The sequence below is a fragment of the Microcaecilia unicolor genome, chromosome 8 (assembly GCF_901765095.1).
Source record: "Microcaecilia unicolor chromosome 8, aMicUni1.1, whole genome shotgun sequence".
Classification (NCBI taxonomy): Eukaryota; Metazoa; Chordata; class Amphibia; order Gymnophiona; family Siphonopidae; genus Microcaecilia; species Microcaecilia unicolor.
This window is the reverse complement of record NC_044038.1, coordinates 186,322,491-186,340,288: the sequence shown is the minus strand read 5'-3', so window position 1 is coordinate 186,340,288 and position 17,798 is coordinate 186,322,491. Positions and strand designations below refer to the sequence as shown.

Genomic DNA, 17,798 nt, shown 5'->3' with positions numbered 1-17,798 from the left:
GGAAAGAAGGAACAGGGGTGATATGATACAGACGTTCAAATATTTGAAAGGTATTAATCCGCAAACGAATCTTTTCCGGAGATGGGAAGGCGGTAGAACGAGAGGACATGAAATGAGATTGAAGGGGGGCAGACTCAGGAAAGATGTCAGGAAGTATTTTTTCACGGAGAGGGTGGTGGACGCTTGGAATGCCCTCCCGCGGGAGGTGGTGGAGATGAAAACTGTAACGGAGTTCAAACATGCGTGGGATATGCATAGAGGAATCCTGTGCAGAAGGAATGGATCCTCAGAAGCTTAGCTGAAATTGGGTGGCAGAGCAGGTGGGGGGAAGAGGGGGTGGTGTTTGGGAGGCGAGGATAGGGGAGGGCAGACTTGTACGGTCTGTACCAGAGCCGGTGATGGGAGGCGGGACTGGTGGTTGGGAGGCGGGAAATACTGCTGGGCAGACTTATATGGTCTGTGCCCTGAAAAGGACAGGTACAAATTCAAGGTAGGGTATACACATATGAGTTTGTCTTGGGCAGACTGGATGGACCATGCAGGTCTTTTTCTGCCGTCATATACTATGTTACTATGTAACTATTATGGAACCCTGCTATTTGTTCATCTTAATTACATCCTCATGACTGAATATTACATCTTATTAGTCCGTTAATATGATTGCTATGATATTCTTATGTACCTATCTTTATTCTGAAATTCTTATTCTGCAATGTGTATATGTCGTAATATTTTTTTGTAAGCCACATTGAGCCTGCAAATAGGTGGGAAAATGTGGGATACAAGTGCAGCAAATAAAATAAACCACTTTGAATGTTGTTGCAAAATACCACAGAAAGGCTGTATATCAACTCCCATTTCCCTTTATGAAGGGGCAGGCATTCTGTTTTCCCCCAGTTTATTTTATAACCCGATATGGTGGATAAAAAAAAAGATCAGTTTAAGCCAATACATGAGGCATAGATGGAATCGAGATATTATAAGAGAAAGGAAGGAGATGTGCTGGATGAGGGGGGGGGGGGATTGAGAAAGAGGGAGATATCATGGATGAGAAAGAAGGAGACATACTGCACTGGAAAGATGATTGATAAATAGTGGATGAGAAAGGGAGGGGACATACCAATCTGGGGAAAGGGTTGAGAAAGAGGGAAATATGCCAGATGGGAGAGGGGAGTGCAGAAGATTGAGAAAGAGGGAGATAATCCCCTCACTCCCAGTCCAGCATAAGACAGACATATGCAGGATTGGTGTAGGGAGGGCTTAAGAGGGCCCTCCTTTAAAAAAAAAAAAAAAAGGGGGGGGGAGTAGTAGCAACATGTATTTTGTAATTTATTTATAATACATCATAAACAGATAAGATGTAATAAAAACAATTGAATAAAAAGAAGATAAAAGTTTCCATTTTACTTTATTTTATATGTCTCTCCTGCTAAAGACTAGCAGTGATAACAATGAGAAAGTGAGTTAGTCTTTCATATACATGATATGAAGGGGAAAAAAACACTATATAGAAGTATTCCCCACCACCAGTGGATGTCACTGCACTCTTTTCCATATTTTTCCCACCTCACCCTAGAGAGAAACACTCAGAACCTGCCATCCCCAATAGGGTAGCACAATTTCCTGCCACATCCAGAATGTCACTACAGCACAGCCTCTGGCAAACCCCTAAGAAACAGTACCTTGCAACATCCCCTACTATTCCTATTGTACACAGGCATTTTCTTAGAAAAAGTGTTTTCAGAATTTACATTAGATTATATCATGTTCCCATGTAATTTGTTGACATTTTTCAGTAACTGTAATAACAAGATCAATATTCAGACAGCAATTATACATTTTGTGCCATTGTAAGAGCCCAATTTTACACAGAACAGAGACTGGAAAAGCTCAATTCAGGTATTATTTTAGAAATAGATCTGCCAACAGAGTCTTTTCTGAAGTAGAGCAGCACAAAAATGGAGGAGCATCAGAGAAAGTCACTAAGTAATGCACTGTGGGACAGACAGTACTTGCATCTTCATTCAATCTCCAGTCAGGTCAAATGGTCTAAGACTGGAAAGGCTGGATTTATTCCTTTCAGATGCAAGAATTAGAAAAGCTATTTGAAAAATGCAGTAAACTTGGAAAACAGCTCTCTAGTAACAGGTCATAAAGAAATATTCCTGCATCACAAAACACAGATGAGTTTTGCTATTTAAATAAAACCCCTTTTTAGAACAGCAAAACTCAGCATTTGAGTATGTTTTAAGAAAAGTTTTTGAAAACAGAACAGAGTTTCAGTGCACAGTTATGCGGAAAATGAACGTAAAGGAACCTTACTCTGCAAGGTCTAAACACACTTTTATTGTCCACCAAATATCTGTCTGCATTTTAAAAAGGCACAAGAGATCAGACAGCGTCATTTGAAAAGTGTGTTGTGGAAGACATTCATTCCTAGAGGAATAGCAGGATCCCAAGCGTGAAGGGCCCGGCGCCACAGCTTGATTTGCATATCCCAGGAGCGTCGACTGTATCTCTTATATTTATTGGGGCTGTGAGGATGAATGCCTGGCTTCCGAAGTGCCCTGTGTAAAGACCAGAAAGTTGTGAAACTTGGCAGCAAAAGAGTTTTAAAAGGAATTGCATGTATTCTTTACAGACAGGTAGGCAGTTTGTGCTTTTGTTACACATTTGTCCTTTTACCTGCCTGTTGTCAAGGTGCTGTTATACCTGGGAGAATAATAAAGCTGGGAGAATAATAAATAAGCCTACCTGCATATTTCTGAATTTTCTGAGCTATAGCCTCTTTCCCCCTCCCCACCCCACCTAGAACTACAGTAGTTGCAGAAGCTGCTCTCTCAAAAGTGCCTAATCAGGGTTAAGTACCTGCCAAGAGTACTGGCTGAAAGCTGGAGCAAAAGACCACATGTGCAATGCAACCATGCATAGGCGCCCCGTATAAGAGGCTTGGACAGGCTAAGCCTCCCCTGCTGTGCTCTGAGAGGTTTAAATTGTTGATTTACCTTCATCCTCACAGCAGGAGCTGCAGTGAAAGCCCTCTAGCCTTGTGTAACCAATTGTAGAAATTGGTTTATGGTTTGTTTACCTTACTGCTGGGAGAGCAGGGGGAGGGGGGTTGGCTGGGTTGCCAGGGAGATATTTAACAAGGATGACTTCCTGACCTGCACTGAGAACAGATAGCAGCAGATTCGGACAACCAGACAACAAAGGTAGAAAAGATCATTTTATTTTCATTATAGTGTTTGGAATATGTCCACTTTGAGAATCAGGTGCTCAACATTAAACGTTTATATTTATTTACTTATTTATGGCATTTTATCCCACATTAAACATGAATTAGGGTGTTTTGTGGCTCTACATGAGAGTTGTGATATTATGATCCCTTGTTTCATATTGTTGACCGTCTGCATTTTCCGTATGGGTGGCATATTGGTGTATTAGGTTCTGCCCAGTGTAATATTTATGGTACAGTAAGGTTCTGAGTGTGTTTTTGCACAAAGTTGTGCATAGTGTTTTGCAGTTGAGCGATTGTGCTTAGAATATGCTTTGAGCAACCACTTTATTCTTTGACACGATACATATCTAATATCTAAATTTAACAAAAGGTATTGTGACTTATTTTTATTTATTTTTTTGTGTGTTAGACAATTATGGATTTAAGCTCCACCCCTGGCCCCACTCCCTAACCCCGCCCCCTTTAGCCTCCCCAAACAGTTGGGCCACCGACCGCCTATGCAACCATGGACTGTGCAGTAATGTAGGCAGTTTGAAAATTGCTCCCTTAAGCCTCTTCTACTATCTGGTAGAAGCTTGAGGCATCAGTGATGTGTATGCCTAATGTGGTATTACTAACAGTTAGGTGCACATGCGATTACCAGCAGAGAACAGGAAAAAAAGGTAGATTGTCTAAAACAAAGTAGTTCCAAACCTAGTTAAGGACCATTATATGTTGACTGATTAAGGAACCTTAAAATAAATACTGGGGCTTTGTCAGCAGCAGCAAGTGGAGGATGTATCTCCTTATCTTTATGTCCAATAGTTAATGACCTTATTTGTTCAGGTGGGACCCTAAATATCTGAGATTTTAGGACTGCAAGAGCCCTAACCTTAAACATAACTTGTGTGCGGTCACTTATCAGGGGTTTTCAAGACACCACAGCGAATATGCATGAGAAATTTGCATACACCGAGGCAGTACATGCAAATCTGTCTCATGTATATTCACTGTGGGTATTCTGAAAACCAATTACCTCACGGAGGTATTTAAGCCAGGTACTTGTGACCTGGATTGGCAGGACACTGCAATACATGGACCATTGGTCTGACCTAGTTTGGCTATTCTTATGTCCTTAGGGGTGGGGGTCAGGGATTGATTTGTTCACCCCTTCCAACCACAAAGGTGTCCTGTTGTCTCGGCCTAGCTAGTCTTAGTCCTCTTAAGCAAGTTTGTTTTTGGCCAGATCTCAACTTGGTGGCTGAACATTTTAAGAAACACTCAGTACTCAGCACACAAGTGCTTCTGCATATTGTTTGAAACTGTACAATATTTTGTTCTGCAAGGCTAGATGTTTGTGAGATTAGCTGTGTGCAGCGTGACAAAAACAGGACCCTCTGATAGAGGCAGGATGCTCTCACCTGGGAACCTGCTCCGCATACCGTTGGTAGCCAATGGTGTTTTTCCCATAGTCAATCTGTTTCTGTCTCCTCTGAAGAGTTGCCACATCTGTCTCATATCTTGATAAATAAGGAGCATTTGGTGGGCTGTAGGATTTGAAATATACCTTGATTACTGGAATCTCCAGCTCATGTACAATCAAAACAGTCACCCTTACAAACTATGCCAAGAATTCCAGCAAGGTTTAAATATATTTAGCAGTAGTGTCCTGTGCATGAAAGTAATACTATCTTGTGAGAACATAATGTTTAATACCTATTGTAAGACTATGTAAAAAAAAAAAAAAAAAAACCCCACCACAGAAGCAGCATCACAAGTAACAGATTAGTAATGATACAAATAAACTAGCCTTATAAAAGCCTGCAAAAGAAACAGTTTTGTAACATCTATGATAAATCTAATATCATAAAATTCACTAAATTGTAATTTTAAACTATCATGGGAAAATGTTGATACTTGATAAAAAGCTTTGATCTAGAATTTTTCAGGACCACTGCAATTAGTCTTCCATGCAAACAGCTCACCCCTCCCCTCAAGTCTCTATTTGCCCTGTTCCCCACCTTTGGGCCCAGACTGAGCTGGATTTTCTCCACTCCCATCTCACACTGCACTGGGGGGGGGGGAGGGGGGGGAGAAGATATGCCCGCTGGGCTTTAGTCTGCAGACCTCTGCTCTGGAATACATATTTAGATCCAAATGCTGTGGAGTCTACAAAAATAACAAAACAAAAAACTTGACATTTTTGTACTGTATTCACTTTGTTTATAGTCTGTGCTTCCAACCCAGGAGACTGTGAGGCATATTTTCAAAGCACTTTGGGAGGCTAAGTTCCATAGGTTTCTATGGAACTTTGGGAGGCTAAGTGCTTTGAAAATATGCCTCTGTGTTTACTGCTGTGTCAACATCCCAGAATGCACACTGCAAAGATAGGTGCTGCCATTTTTGAAGATGGCTGTACAGAGGCAGGAGCAAATGCACATTGCTCCTGCTTCTTAACAGTTATGCCAGGGGAAATCTGGGAGACCAGGGAGGGTTGGGTTCAGAATGAAGATGAAGAGGCAGAAAGAGAATTGTTTCACTGTCCAGCTCTCCCTTTGCAGGAGGAAGGTGGGAGGATGATATGAGGGAAGCCATGTTTCCTGCACTAGCTCATAAGCAGAGGGTTCATAATGTGGCCCTTTGCTAAAGACTGCTGTACATAAAGGACTGCCCTTGTCTTTCTTCCTTGATAATCACAAGCTCATACTTTTTAGGGTCCCTCCTGTTCATCCTTGGCATCCTGATTTCAAAAGAAAGCTTATACGATGGGAGAAAAACAAAACGACTAAGGATAATAGTCACCCCTTACCTCTTAGCTGGCTGCAGATTTTTATAGAGACTGGCTACAGAAACCACATTAGCCTGGACCTTATAAAAGTCTTCTACCAGGCTCAATTTAAGGCTTGTTGCATTGCCTTGAATACATGGATACCATCTGAAGATTTCAGAATCAATTGGCAGAGCATCGTTTTAACCAGGTTAGAGTACTAAAATGTTTTGTGTATAGTTTTAGTTTTTTGGGGGTTTTTTTTGTTTTGTTTTAAACTAATTACACTGCATCAATTCTTAACTTTGGGGCCCTTATACAAATGCGCGTAAGGGTCTACACATGTCCAGCATATGCCAAATCAGCATTACCACGTGCCCCGGGTGTTAATTTTGAATTTGGCGCCATAGGCGCCCCGTATAAGAGGCTTGGGTAAGCCTCCCCAGCCCAACCGACCGTGAAGTTTTTTCCCCTGCTGCCTCCACCCCACCAGCTGCACGCTTGCCCACTCCCCAGCCAGGTCATCGACCATCTCTCCCATCTGCCCTTAGCTCCCCGATAGGCAGCCCTCGTTTCCTTCCTGCCCCGGCCCCCTGCCCTACCTTTAAATATTGTATTTTTCCTGCGGGCAGCGCCGGCTTTGAAGTCAGCAGCAGGCTTATCTCGGCTCCAGAATCCAGCCTTCCTTTGCAAGTCGCATGATGGCTCCGCCCTCTTCTGACGTATTTCCTGTTTACGCGAGGGCGGAGCCATCATGCGACTTGCGAAGGAAGGCTGGATTCTGGTAATGACCTATGCACGTCAAATGCCACGACGCACGTATCTGACGCATGCCAGAAAATAAAAAAATATTTTTCTGACACGCGTAGCGGACGTGCGCCTAAAAAATAAAATTACCGCTAGGGCCACGCAGCAGCTCGGAACTGGCACGAATAGGGCACACACAAGCACGTACATGGCTTAGTGAAAGGTCCGTAGTATCTGTGACAATCTCAGTTTACACATTGAGGTTCACAAATATGACCCTACTGGAAGTTCCTTCATTTCGTGCTGTAAGATTAGAGGCATATCGCTTTTCTACCTTCAATACTGTGGGTCCAAAGTTGTGGAATTCTCTACCATTAAAATTAAGAGCAGTTCAAAATGTGAAGACATTTAAGAGAATTAAAGACAAGGTTATTCCAGCAGGTTTATAATACTGAATAATGCGGCTTAAAATTCTTGAGTGGGAGTCAAATAAACTGTGGAGTTTAATTGATTTATTGTTTCCTCTTGGTTTAATGTTCTTAAAGTTGTTTGCATGGTTATGAATGCAGTAACTAATCTACTGCGAAAATTTAAGGAAAAAAAGCTAAGAGATCATTCCTCAACCTTTGGACTCCCAATCTGTGTAATTTGGCAGTCTTAAGTTTCTTCCTCTATCTTGAACACTTTACAACTTTATTATTTGGCTGATGCAGTATAGAAATGTATATTTGTGTTGTATTTTAAATGAAGGCACTGCATCAGCTTCTCACTGCCAACACCACCAGGCTGACCAGAACCCAAAAGTGTTTTTTCCCTCCTTTATCCCTAGACTCTGGGGAAAGGCCAAATTCACCACAGACACTGACTTTTTGCTGCCTTTTGTTGAAGTTACCCATATTGATCAATGTCATCCATGAAAACACCAACAAATGAAGCCCTAAAGAACAGATGTCTGAGCAGCACAAATGGCCCCAACTGATCCACTGCTAACAAATTATTTTATTATGTTTCCATCCACTTTTAGTGTTCCTCACCCATCACCCCAAGATCCATTTTCATCTTAGGAATCCTAGCTCTGCTTAACAATGACAGCTTGAGGCATTTAGTAGCCAAAAAGATCTTCACATCACTAGGGTAAAAATTTAATTTAAAGGTGGGAGGGGAATGGCATGTAGTAGAAAGTCATAAATCCTTGTAATAAGGACAAAATAAGAAAAAAAAAAATCACACACACAAACCTGTCATGAAACCAATCTGATTCAGCTGGGTCCGAGTCTGTGCCAACGCCAATGCTGACCATGCCCACATCATAGAGAGAGGTTGACAGGAAGGCTCTGTCCAAACAGAAAAAAAAAAAAAAAAAAAAAAGACAGCTCTTTCATTAGATATACCTGCGTTGCAGGGAGCAACACAGGCACCCTTCTCACCCTCATTCATTTTGGGAGCTCAGAGACACGGCACCAGGGATGTCTTTCCTACCCCATTTAGTATCCTATTCATCTACATCTATGGGGTACATACACAAATATTTAAGGACAGAAATCAATCCTGGGTTATGTAAACATGCTATTAGTTTTGTGAAGCGGTTGCAACTAATTGGGACTCATGCAATGCAAATTCCACAGCTTAACTGTGCAAGAAGGTGGTAAAAGCAGTTAGTAGAACTGGGTTTACAAAGGGCTTAGTTAATGGTTTGACCTTTCTTCCAAGAACTTAATATCCAAGTAGACTTAGGAAAGCCACTGTTTATTCCTAGGTCCAACTGTTTTACAGGATTCTGACAGATACTTGTGGCCTGGATTGGCCACGACTGGGAAAAAAATGGTTTCTAGACTTCTTGGAGCAGCCACCTAATGGTTAGTGCAGTGGGCTGAGAACTAGGGAGAACTGGGTTTAATTTCTACTGTGGCTGCTTGTGAATCTGGGCAAGTCACTTAATCATCCTATCCATTTCCGCATACAGTTCAAACTCCTCTTATTGACTTATAAGTGCATTCACTCTGCAGCTCCTCGGTACCTCTTCACTCTCATCTCTCCCTACACTCCTCCCCGGGAACTCCGTTCACTGGGTAAATCTCTCTTATCTGCACCCTTCTCCTCCACCGCTAACTCCAGACTTCGTTCCTTTATCTTGCTGCACCACATGCCTGGAATAGACTTCCTGAGCCGGTACATCAAGCTCCATCTCTGGCCGTCTTCAAATCTAAGCTAAAGCCCACCTTTTTGATGCTGCTTTTAACTCCTAACCCTTATTCACTTGTTCAGAACCCTTATTTTATCATCCTCACTTTAATTATTCCCTTATCTCTTGTTTGTCCTGTCTGTCCTAATTGGATTGTAAGCTCTGTTGAGCAGGGACTGTCTTTTCATGTTCAAGTGTACAGCGCTGTGTACTGTAACCCTTGTGGTCCTCAGCGTGGGGCAGACAACGTTTCCAGCTCTGTCCTCCTGGGTTGGAGCTTCCCTCTTTCACACAATCCAAAAGTCAACACCAAACTTCCTTCACAATCCACAGTCTTTAGAGACAGTTTACATAAACCTCTCAGTAGTCCCAAAATATAGCTAACAGTTCATTCTAGATTTCTCCTTGAGAAGGGGAAAACTCTCACACCTTTTCTTTATAAACACACTTCAAGTCTCTTTAAGCATAGTCCATACAAAACAGCAAAGAAAAAGGAAAAAAATCACCTGCTCTCTGAATACCTTTCTCTCAGAGTACTGCAGGCTGGGCAGCACACCTCCCACTTCATAGCTACTTCACTCTGTGTCCACCCCCTGCCATTCCTTCAGCCTTGCAAACCTAGGTCATTAGTGTTCTTATAGTCCATGCACATTTGCTCGTCCAAACGGTTGTCCACTGCAGGTAAATCCATGCCCTCTTCTATGCCCTCCATCCAATCAGGCTACTCTCCACCCTTCATACCACTTGATTCCTCCCTCCCATCAGCTGGCCTGCACCTTTTCTCTCCCTCCTCCCAGGTGGATGGAATCCTATATTGGATTTCTTAACCATGGAAACGGAGTTTTAGCACTGCTGCTCCCTCTACTGGCCACCCTCTGATATAATGGTTTTTCTCCGTGTCCGGCCCTTCCTTGCTAGGGGAGGATTCCATGTCAGGGTTTCTAGGCTGCTCTTTCTTCCCTTCCCCCCTGGCATTGTGGGTACAGTAGTTCTATATCCCCTGGATCTGCAAAGTGTCTTATGTTGCCTTCCTTCATTACAATATGTCTAGTAGCGCCAGTGGCGTAGCCAAGGGTGGGCTTGGGTGGGCCAGTACCAGCATAGCTATAATGTGGCTGGCAGGGATCCCCAAGCCCCGCCAGCCAAAAACTCCCAACAACTGTCCCTCCTGCATACCTTGTAAATAGCAGATCTTCGCCTGCAGTGAGCAGTGACTAATGCATACTGCTCGCACCGGCGCCATAGCCTTCACTCTGATGTATTCTTGCTTAGGCAGAAACAGGAAGTTGCATCAGAGGGAAGGGTATGGAGCCAACATCAGCAGTGTGTATTAGTTGCTGCCCGTTGCCGGTGAAAATCTGCTATTTAAAAGGTATGTGGGGGGGGGGGGGGGGGGAGAGAATGTTTGACAGCAGGTGAGAGGAGAGACCACATCATCTGTGGGATGAGGTGGGGTTCTTCTGCCCACCCATCTTGGGCCCAGGCCCACCCAAAATTGGGTGTCTGGCTACGCCCCTGAGTAGCGCTATAGAAATGATTAGTAGTAATCATTCATTGCCCTGGTATAAAAGCTTAGATTGTGAACCCATTAGGGACAGAGAAAGTACCTGCATATAATAAATGTAAACTGCTTTGGTTGTACTTCAGAAAGGTGGTATAACAAATACATGACCCTCTTATAACCAGTCTGGGCTTTATGAATAATGTTGGCAGATGAACTTTCCTCCCAGGTTTACATGTGATCGAACAAAGGCCGACTCTCCCTGCACACTAACTCAAATCATAAGACAAATCCCCTTCCCAAGCTTAGGGAGTAAATCACTTAGCTTTGCTCACAGAATCTAATCTTCAAGTAGATTGTGCCACCATTGGAAAAGGTCTTTATAGAATTCTTTTGACAAATTCTAAAAATATCCCTGTGGTTTTGGAAGTGCCCTGTTATCTGTAGTTGTAACCTGCATGTTAGAAATCATTTTATGATACAAACCTATGTATCCAGGTCCTTTCCAGCTCTCCAAGAAGAGATTCTTCAAAGCTGGGTACAAAAGAAGCATGAAATCTAGACCTGCAGGTTCCACTGATCAAAATAAAAATAAAAATGTAAATATTCATGCTATTAATGGATATAAACTTAGCTCCGAGAAGAGCTCAACAGTTGAAAGCAGACCAGATCTTCTGGCCTCAGTCAGCAGCTATAGATGAACCAAGAGGTTCAACTATAGGGACTTTCACTCTATCCTTTGTCCAACAGGTCACTACTATAAGACAAAAAGGAAGACTGGGGGAATACACACATCAGTATCTCAAAACAAAGGCACAGTTTCAGAGCTGCCTCCACCTATATCAACTCACACAACCTAGTTCGGTCAGCCCTGTGCCACTGCTGTGTGCTGTAATATGAAGACCCATGTTAGCATCTCACATTAAATCTTCCATGCCACAGGTAGTTGGAGTGAGGAATCCCTAATGAGCAATAGGGCACCTACTAGCTGGACTGAGCCTCCATTAGTTGAGCTCTAGAATGAGGCATGGTTTATGGACACCCAATCGAGTGCAACTTCCACAATGGCTGGACTGTACTGGGAGGTACCTGTGAATGCTAGGTGTAGTGTCTTGAACCTTCAGAGGATGACTCAGACAGAGAAAGAAGCACAAAGGGCAGAAGGAAATAGACAGGGCCAAAATATATATCTCAGTTATCAAGAAGTGTCTGTGCGAAGAGGCTGTTTTGCTATTGCTTGTAAAATGGAGGCATTGTACTGAGCATTTGGTGCTATTTAAGCAATGTACCTTGATAGAATAATTAAGGTAGATAAAGACCATAGGGTCTATGGAGTTTGCCCATCCATGCTATCCTTCCTCTCCCTTACATATCCTATCGACTTGTCCCATGCTTTTTTGAATTCAGATACAGTGTCTCCACCACCTCCACTGGAGGCCATTCCATAAATTCACCACCCTTTCCATAAAGAGTATTTTCTTATTCTTTTTCTTTTTTTTAGTTACATTTGTACCCCGCGCTTTCCCACTCATGGCAGGCTCAATGCGGCTTACATATACAGGTACTTATTTATACCTGGGGCAATGGAGGGTTAAGTGACTTGCCCAGAGTCACAAGGAGCTGTGCCTGAAGTGGGAATCGAACTCAGTTCCCCAGGACCAGAGTCCACCACCCTAACCACTCTTGCACTCCGCGACTTTGTCCCCTTTTACCTTCAGCTTATGTCCCCTCATTCTAGAGCTTCCCGTCAGTTGAAAGGCTTGTGCTTCTTGTGTATTTATGCCACCTCTATCACATCTCCTCTCTCATCTTTTCTTTTAAAGCAGTGGTTCCCAAACCAGTCAGGTTTTCAGGAGATCTACAATGAATAATCATGAGAGAGATTTGCATACAGTGGAAGCAGTGCATGTAAATCTCTCATGAATATTCATTGTGGATATCCTGAAAACCTGACTGGCTGGGTCTATATAGATATTGAGATTTTTAAGTCTGTCCCCATAGGCTTTATAACAGAGACTACTAACCACTTTAGTAGCTGCCCTCTGGACTAACTCCATCCTGTTTATTTTTTTGAAGCTGGTTTCTCCAGAATTATACACAGTACTCTAAATGAGGTCTTAAGAGGCATCACCTCCTTTCCTGCAGGCCACTCCTCAAGCTTTTACCATCACCTTTTCTACCTGTTTGGCCACCTTAAAATCAAGTGTGATCACACTCAAGTCCTGCTCCTCTTTCATAGTAAAAGCATTTCACTCTGCCTTTTTTAACATAAAATCTTAGTTGCCAAGTTCTGGTCCATTCGTCAAGCTTCACTAGATCCCTCCTCTTGGTTATCCACCACACCATCAGGGTTGTGTATCCTATTGCAGATTTTGGTAGCACCTGCAGAGAGGCAAACCTTACCAGAAAGCCCTTCCACAACATCACTCAAAAAAAGGGTTAAGGACAGTCCCAAGAACTGTACCTTGTGATACACCACTAGTAACATCACTTTCCTCAGAATGAACTCAATTTACCACGACCTGTCAGGGCCGCTAAGAGGGAGTAAAATTCCCCAGGCCCGGCCTCCGGGGGGGGGGGGGGGGGGGCGGGGGCTTCTTGCTGCCTGCCTCCGGGTCTGTCCTCCCCTGCTCCTGTGTGCTGCCCAGGACCCAACTTATCGCATTAATGCAATCATCTAGGTCCTGACTTCCAGCATGGACACGAACATGAGAGGACAAGACTGTGGGAGCAGACACAAAGGAAGCGGCTTGCCGGAGTGGGCTCCCCGCTTGGAGGCAAAAGACAAAAAGGTGCAAGAGTGGCAGTGCAAGGGGGGGGGGTGGCAGCGTGGCTTGTGGCAGTCCGGTTCTACCCTGGACCCGGCCATGCCTGTCAGCAGCCCTGCCTTCTGTCACCTTCCACTCAACCAGTTTCTAATCCAGTTAGTCACTGGCACCCATACTGAGGCAGTCAGTTTATTCATAAGTCATTTATATGCAACTGTGTCAAAGTCTTTGCCGACTGTTGAAGGAATCCCTTCAATTGAAATTCATCACTGTATGCAGGTTGTTTATGGCGATGACTGTTGATGCGAGTACTGTGCATCGCTGGACAAAAAAAATGTAACGACTGAACCGGGAAGTGCTGGTTTGTGTGATTAAAAACAAAGTTTAGTCTTTGATAGCAACAGACAAGTCTCACAGGAGAAAGACTGACAAAGGACAACTGAAGGAAGTGTTGCAGTATTACAACACTAGCCTCACATAGCAGGATTGCGAAGATGGGTCTTGCAGTCTTAACAGAAGAGGATGGAATTGAAGTATAGAGTTTCCACTTAAAGTAAAAGTTAAATGACTTTCACATTTCAGAAGAGGCATACAGTGGGGCAGTGGCGTAGCCACGGGTGGGCCGGGGCCCACCCATTTAGGGCTCAGGCCCACCCATCATTAGCACATGTTTAGTAGTAGCTGGGATCCCAAGCTCCGCCAGCTGAAGACTTCCCCCTGATGGTATTTGAAAATGCTACTCTCCATGATACTGGCACCTACACATACTCAGTTTTCAGCGTATGCCTGCTGCAAATGGCCAAGGTGGAAAGAAGTGTTTTCCCACCAGCTATTTTTTTTTTGTGGTGGTGGGGGAGGGAGAACACTTGGTACCCACCCAATTCTTGCCCAGGCCCACCCAAAATCTGTTGTCTGGCTACGCCCCTGCAGTGGGGTAAGGGGGGGGGGGGAGTAATTTTACAAGGAGCACTTACAGCCCAAATTACCTTACTGGGCAGGTTAAATAGGAAACGGTAGTCTTTATCTGCCATCATTTACTACAGTTATATTTAATCACATCTAGATTTTAGATTTTATTGCTTACCTTTTTACAAATCTAATCTCAAAGCAAAGTTACATACTACGTTACACTGTGAATATCCTGAAAACCTGACTGGCTGGATTGCCTCCAGGACCTGGTTTGGGAACCACTGGTTTAGGGAATAAAACAAATATCATAGGATTAAAAAAAAAAAGAAAAAAAAAAAAAAAAAAAGAAATAGAACTAGAAAAGTTACAGAGAAGGCAACAACAATGATGAAGGGGACAGAATGACTCTGAAATGAGAATAGGCTAGAGAGGTTATAGCTCTTCAGTTCGAAGAAGAAATGGCTGAGGAGAGATTTATTTCTTTGTCTTCTGTTCTGAACGTTCTTGTCCATGTATTTTCACTATAAGATGCTTTGATGTATCCACTTAAGCTGGTATAGCAAATATCAAGTCACAAACCATACGATATAGGTATTCCTTCAATTTTGGAAAAAAATGGAAAATCGCATGGAGCTATGTCTGGGCTGTATGGACAATGGGGTACCATATACTACTACTACTACTACTATTAAACATTTCTATAGTGCTACTAGACTTGCGCAGCGCTGTACAAATTAACATGAAAAGACAGTCCCTGCTCAACAGAGCTTACAATCTAAATTGGACAGACGAACAGACAGCTAGGGGTGGGGAAATTGCAGTGGTAGGGGTGATAAGTGAGGGTGTTGAGTAAGAGAGTCATGGTTAGGAGTCAAAAGCAGTAGCAAAGAGGTGGGCTTTAAGCCTAGACTTGAAGACAGCCAGAGACTGAGCCTGATGTACTGGCTCAGGGAGTCTATTTCAGGCATAGGGAGCAGCGAGATAGAAGGAACGGAGCCGGGAGTTAGCAGTGAGGGAGAAGGGGGACGACAGGAGACATTTACCCAGCGAACGTAGTTCACGGGGAGGAGTGTAATAGGGATAATCTGTGTTTAACTCAAAATAGGAAAGAGAGGGGGGGAGGAAAACATGTTTACTTAGAGCACTTCTGACAGCTATTTATAGGGCCACTAATTAAATAAATTAGTGTGCATATCAATTAGAATGTCTCACCCAAATAACTCATCTTGAGCAAGACCAGAGTTTATCAGCATCTGGGGCCCTGGAAACTGAGGCTGCAGAGAGGAATATCCAGCAAAAGGCACCTGCAGCCTAAGAGGGGAAAAAAGTGAGAATACTAAAAACTGCCTTGTGAACCTGTTCAGGCAGTTAATAAATTCATTTTTCCTTACCGCCTCTGTTTATATGATCTTGCCCACTGACACTACTACTGACACTAAGGACCGCGATTCCTAAGCCGTTCTAGAAGCACATTAACATTATTAGCGCACGCTGTGTAGACGCCCATATGGGCATCTACACAGTTAGTGTGTGCTAAAAGCACTAGTGCACCTTAGTAAACAGGGTCCTAAGGCCCGTTTACAAAGCTATGCTAGCGACTGCCGGTGTGCTAATGCTGACACAGTTCATTTTGAATGGACTATTGGCATAGCTACACAGCTTTGTAACGGGGGTGGGGGAGGGTAAATGTGAAGAGACCTCACCAAAAAGGCAGCTCCCATTTTGCCAAATTCTTTTTCAAAGTGGACTAGCTTCTTTGTATGGTACTCCAAGGATGTGGAGACCACTGGTTTCTATGTTTTCTTACAGACAGTGAGGGCTGGTATAAAATAGGCATATCTGGGGCCAAAGTCAACCTCCCTCCCCCCCCCCACATTCACCCAGTTGACTTGTTTCTTAATTACTTGATCCCCCACTTATTTTCAAAGACTCTCCATTGGTGCAGTTTTTAGGCAATGCTCCTAGTACACATACATTATTTCCTCCTTAAGACTTTGTACACTGGAAACTTTACCTTTGCTTTTATATTTTATTTGCAATTGCAATGATGATGTCAGCAAATGGACATGTTCCACAAATCTGTACATATGGAAAATGCAACGGCTATAACAGGAAATACCAAGGACCATAGAGTGGGATCAAATCCAAAACTTAACCCAGTATAGAAGGGGAAGTTATAAAAGAGGAAAAGCAAATAGAAAGAGTAAGAGTAAGATCACAAGGAAAGAAGGGAGAAATAAAGTCAGGCATACAGAAACAGCAATAGGTGTTAGCTCTATGGGTATGGTGGTTGATAAAGCAACAATTTTATCCAGGAATACTTAACTTGTATTGAATTGATGACCTGTTATCGTTCTGAAAAATTAGTTCCTATGCCATCATATAACAAGATGCTTAAACTAATTATCTGCCCCAGCCATGGTCTGCTTTTCAGAATAAAGGGCCAGATTAGCATATTCAAATACGCAGGAGCCAACTTTTCAAAATATAACTGGGGCAGGAGCCAACTTTTCAAAATATAACTGGGGGGTGCTAAACCCAATGGAAGTTACCCTCCCTGAACACTATCAATTAATTTGTTCAACATGGGTGATACTCAAGCGCCTACAGAATCCACGGAGCTGGCTCCTAGGTTCAAACACATCTCACATATACATATGCAGATGAGTACATGCAAATCCACGTCTAACACACAGGGACTAATGCCACCCTAAGAACTACAGCTACACCATACAGGAATCTGCACACTATTTCCAGTCCCTCTCTCCCTCCTCGGACTGCAGCCTCCCACTTTATACCGTGTTTCCTCCAATGCAGGATAAAAGAAATCCAGAGCGGCATAATCTCCGACTGGCAGACCCCAAGCCACAGCGGAACCTCGTTCCATCTTTAAAGAGCACATCTTCCTTCCACTCCCGACCCATTTAAAAGAGCTGGGCGGGGTCAGCCTATCATTCTTCCCAAGGAGGATTAATAGACCTCCTTGATTCTTCCAGCCACGGAGCTCGGGCGCCCCCTAGAGGAGGACTAGAACGTCAGTTCCATCTATTAACCATGGGAGCTTCCGGCACGCTCAGTACGGTAACTGGGAGGCGGAGTCGGAAAGATTTAATACAAGGAGGGTAGATAAAACAGGAGACGAGGTGACATTAAAACGTTGAAGGCAATTAGGTTAATCTTAGTTTCCCCTCCCCGCGGAGCCGTCATCGCGGTACATTCAAAACAAAGCAATCAATAGAAATAAAACAAAATAAAGCATGGAAAAGAAAATAAGATGATACCTTTTTTATACATTCATACATTTTTTGATTAGCTTTCAAAGGTTGCCCTTCTTCGTCAGATCGGAAATAAGCACATGTTGGTAAATGACTGTATATATCCACCCTATCCACCCCATCCTGTTAGACTGTCACTGGAATGCTTTGATGTTTCACTTATATATACTGTCATCTTCCAACATGTGCTTATTTCCGATCTGACGAAGAAGGGCAACCTTCCAAAGCTAATCAAGAAATGTATTAAGTTATGTCCAATAAAAAGGTATCATCTTATTTTCTTTTCCATGTTTTATTTTTATTGATTACCTTTAAAAGTGGACTAACACGGCTACCACACCTCTCTACTATAAGTGAAATATCAAAGCATTTCAATGACAGTCTAACAGGATGAGGGTGGGTTAGGGAGAGTGGGGTGGATGAGAGACAGGG

General features: G+C 43.2%; 1 protein-coding gene across 3 annotated transcripts; it reads right to left on the bottom strand.

Moving 5' to 3' along the window:
• Positions 1–1,391: 1,391 nt before the first annotated feature.
• Positions 1,392–17,044, bottom strand: LOC115476163 (oocyte-specific histone RNA stem-loop-binding protein 2-like). Of its 3 annotated transcripts, XM_030212375.1 has the most exons (6): positions 16,890–17,041; positions 15,304–15,402; positions 10,901–10,990; positions 7,970–8,065; positions 4,639–4,764; positions 1,392–2,567 (listed from the first exon to the last, which is right to left on the bottom strand). In XM_030212375.1, exons 1-6 carry the CDS (start codon positions 16,991–16,993, stop codon positions 2,402–2,404), a joined length of 681 nt encoding a protein of 226 aa, XP_030068235.1. In that variant the 5' UTR covers positions 16,994–17,041; the 3' UTR covers positions 1,392–2,401. The 3 variants fall into 3 exon arrangements, with proteins under 3 accessions (XP_030068235.1, XP_030068237.1, XP_030068238.1); XM_030212377.1 differs by lacking the exon at positions 10,901–10,990 and having other exon boundaries at positions 16,890–17,044; XM_030212378.1 differs by lacking the exon at positions 15,304–15,402 and having other exon boundaries at positions 16,890–17,043.
• Positions 17,045–17,798: the final 754 nt, after the last annotated feature.

Bases quoted from the DNA above. Each gene is read 5' to 3' on its own strand.
- LOC115476163 (XM_030212375.1), bottom strand. From the start codon at position 16,993: ATGTGCTCTTTAAAGATGGAACGAGGTTCCGCTGTGGCTTGGGGTCTG. The intron at 10,991-15,303 runs GTGAGACATTCT...TATTTTGATCAG, and splicing joins GCTCAAGATGAGTTATTTGG to TGGAACCTGCAGGTCTAGAT. The intron at 2,568-4,638 runs GTGAGAGCATCC...GTCTTTACACAG, and splicing joins TATGCGGAGCAGGTTCCCAG to GGCACTTCGGAAGCCAGGCA.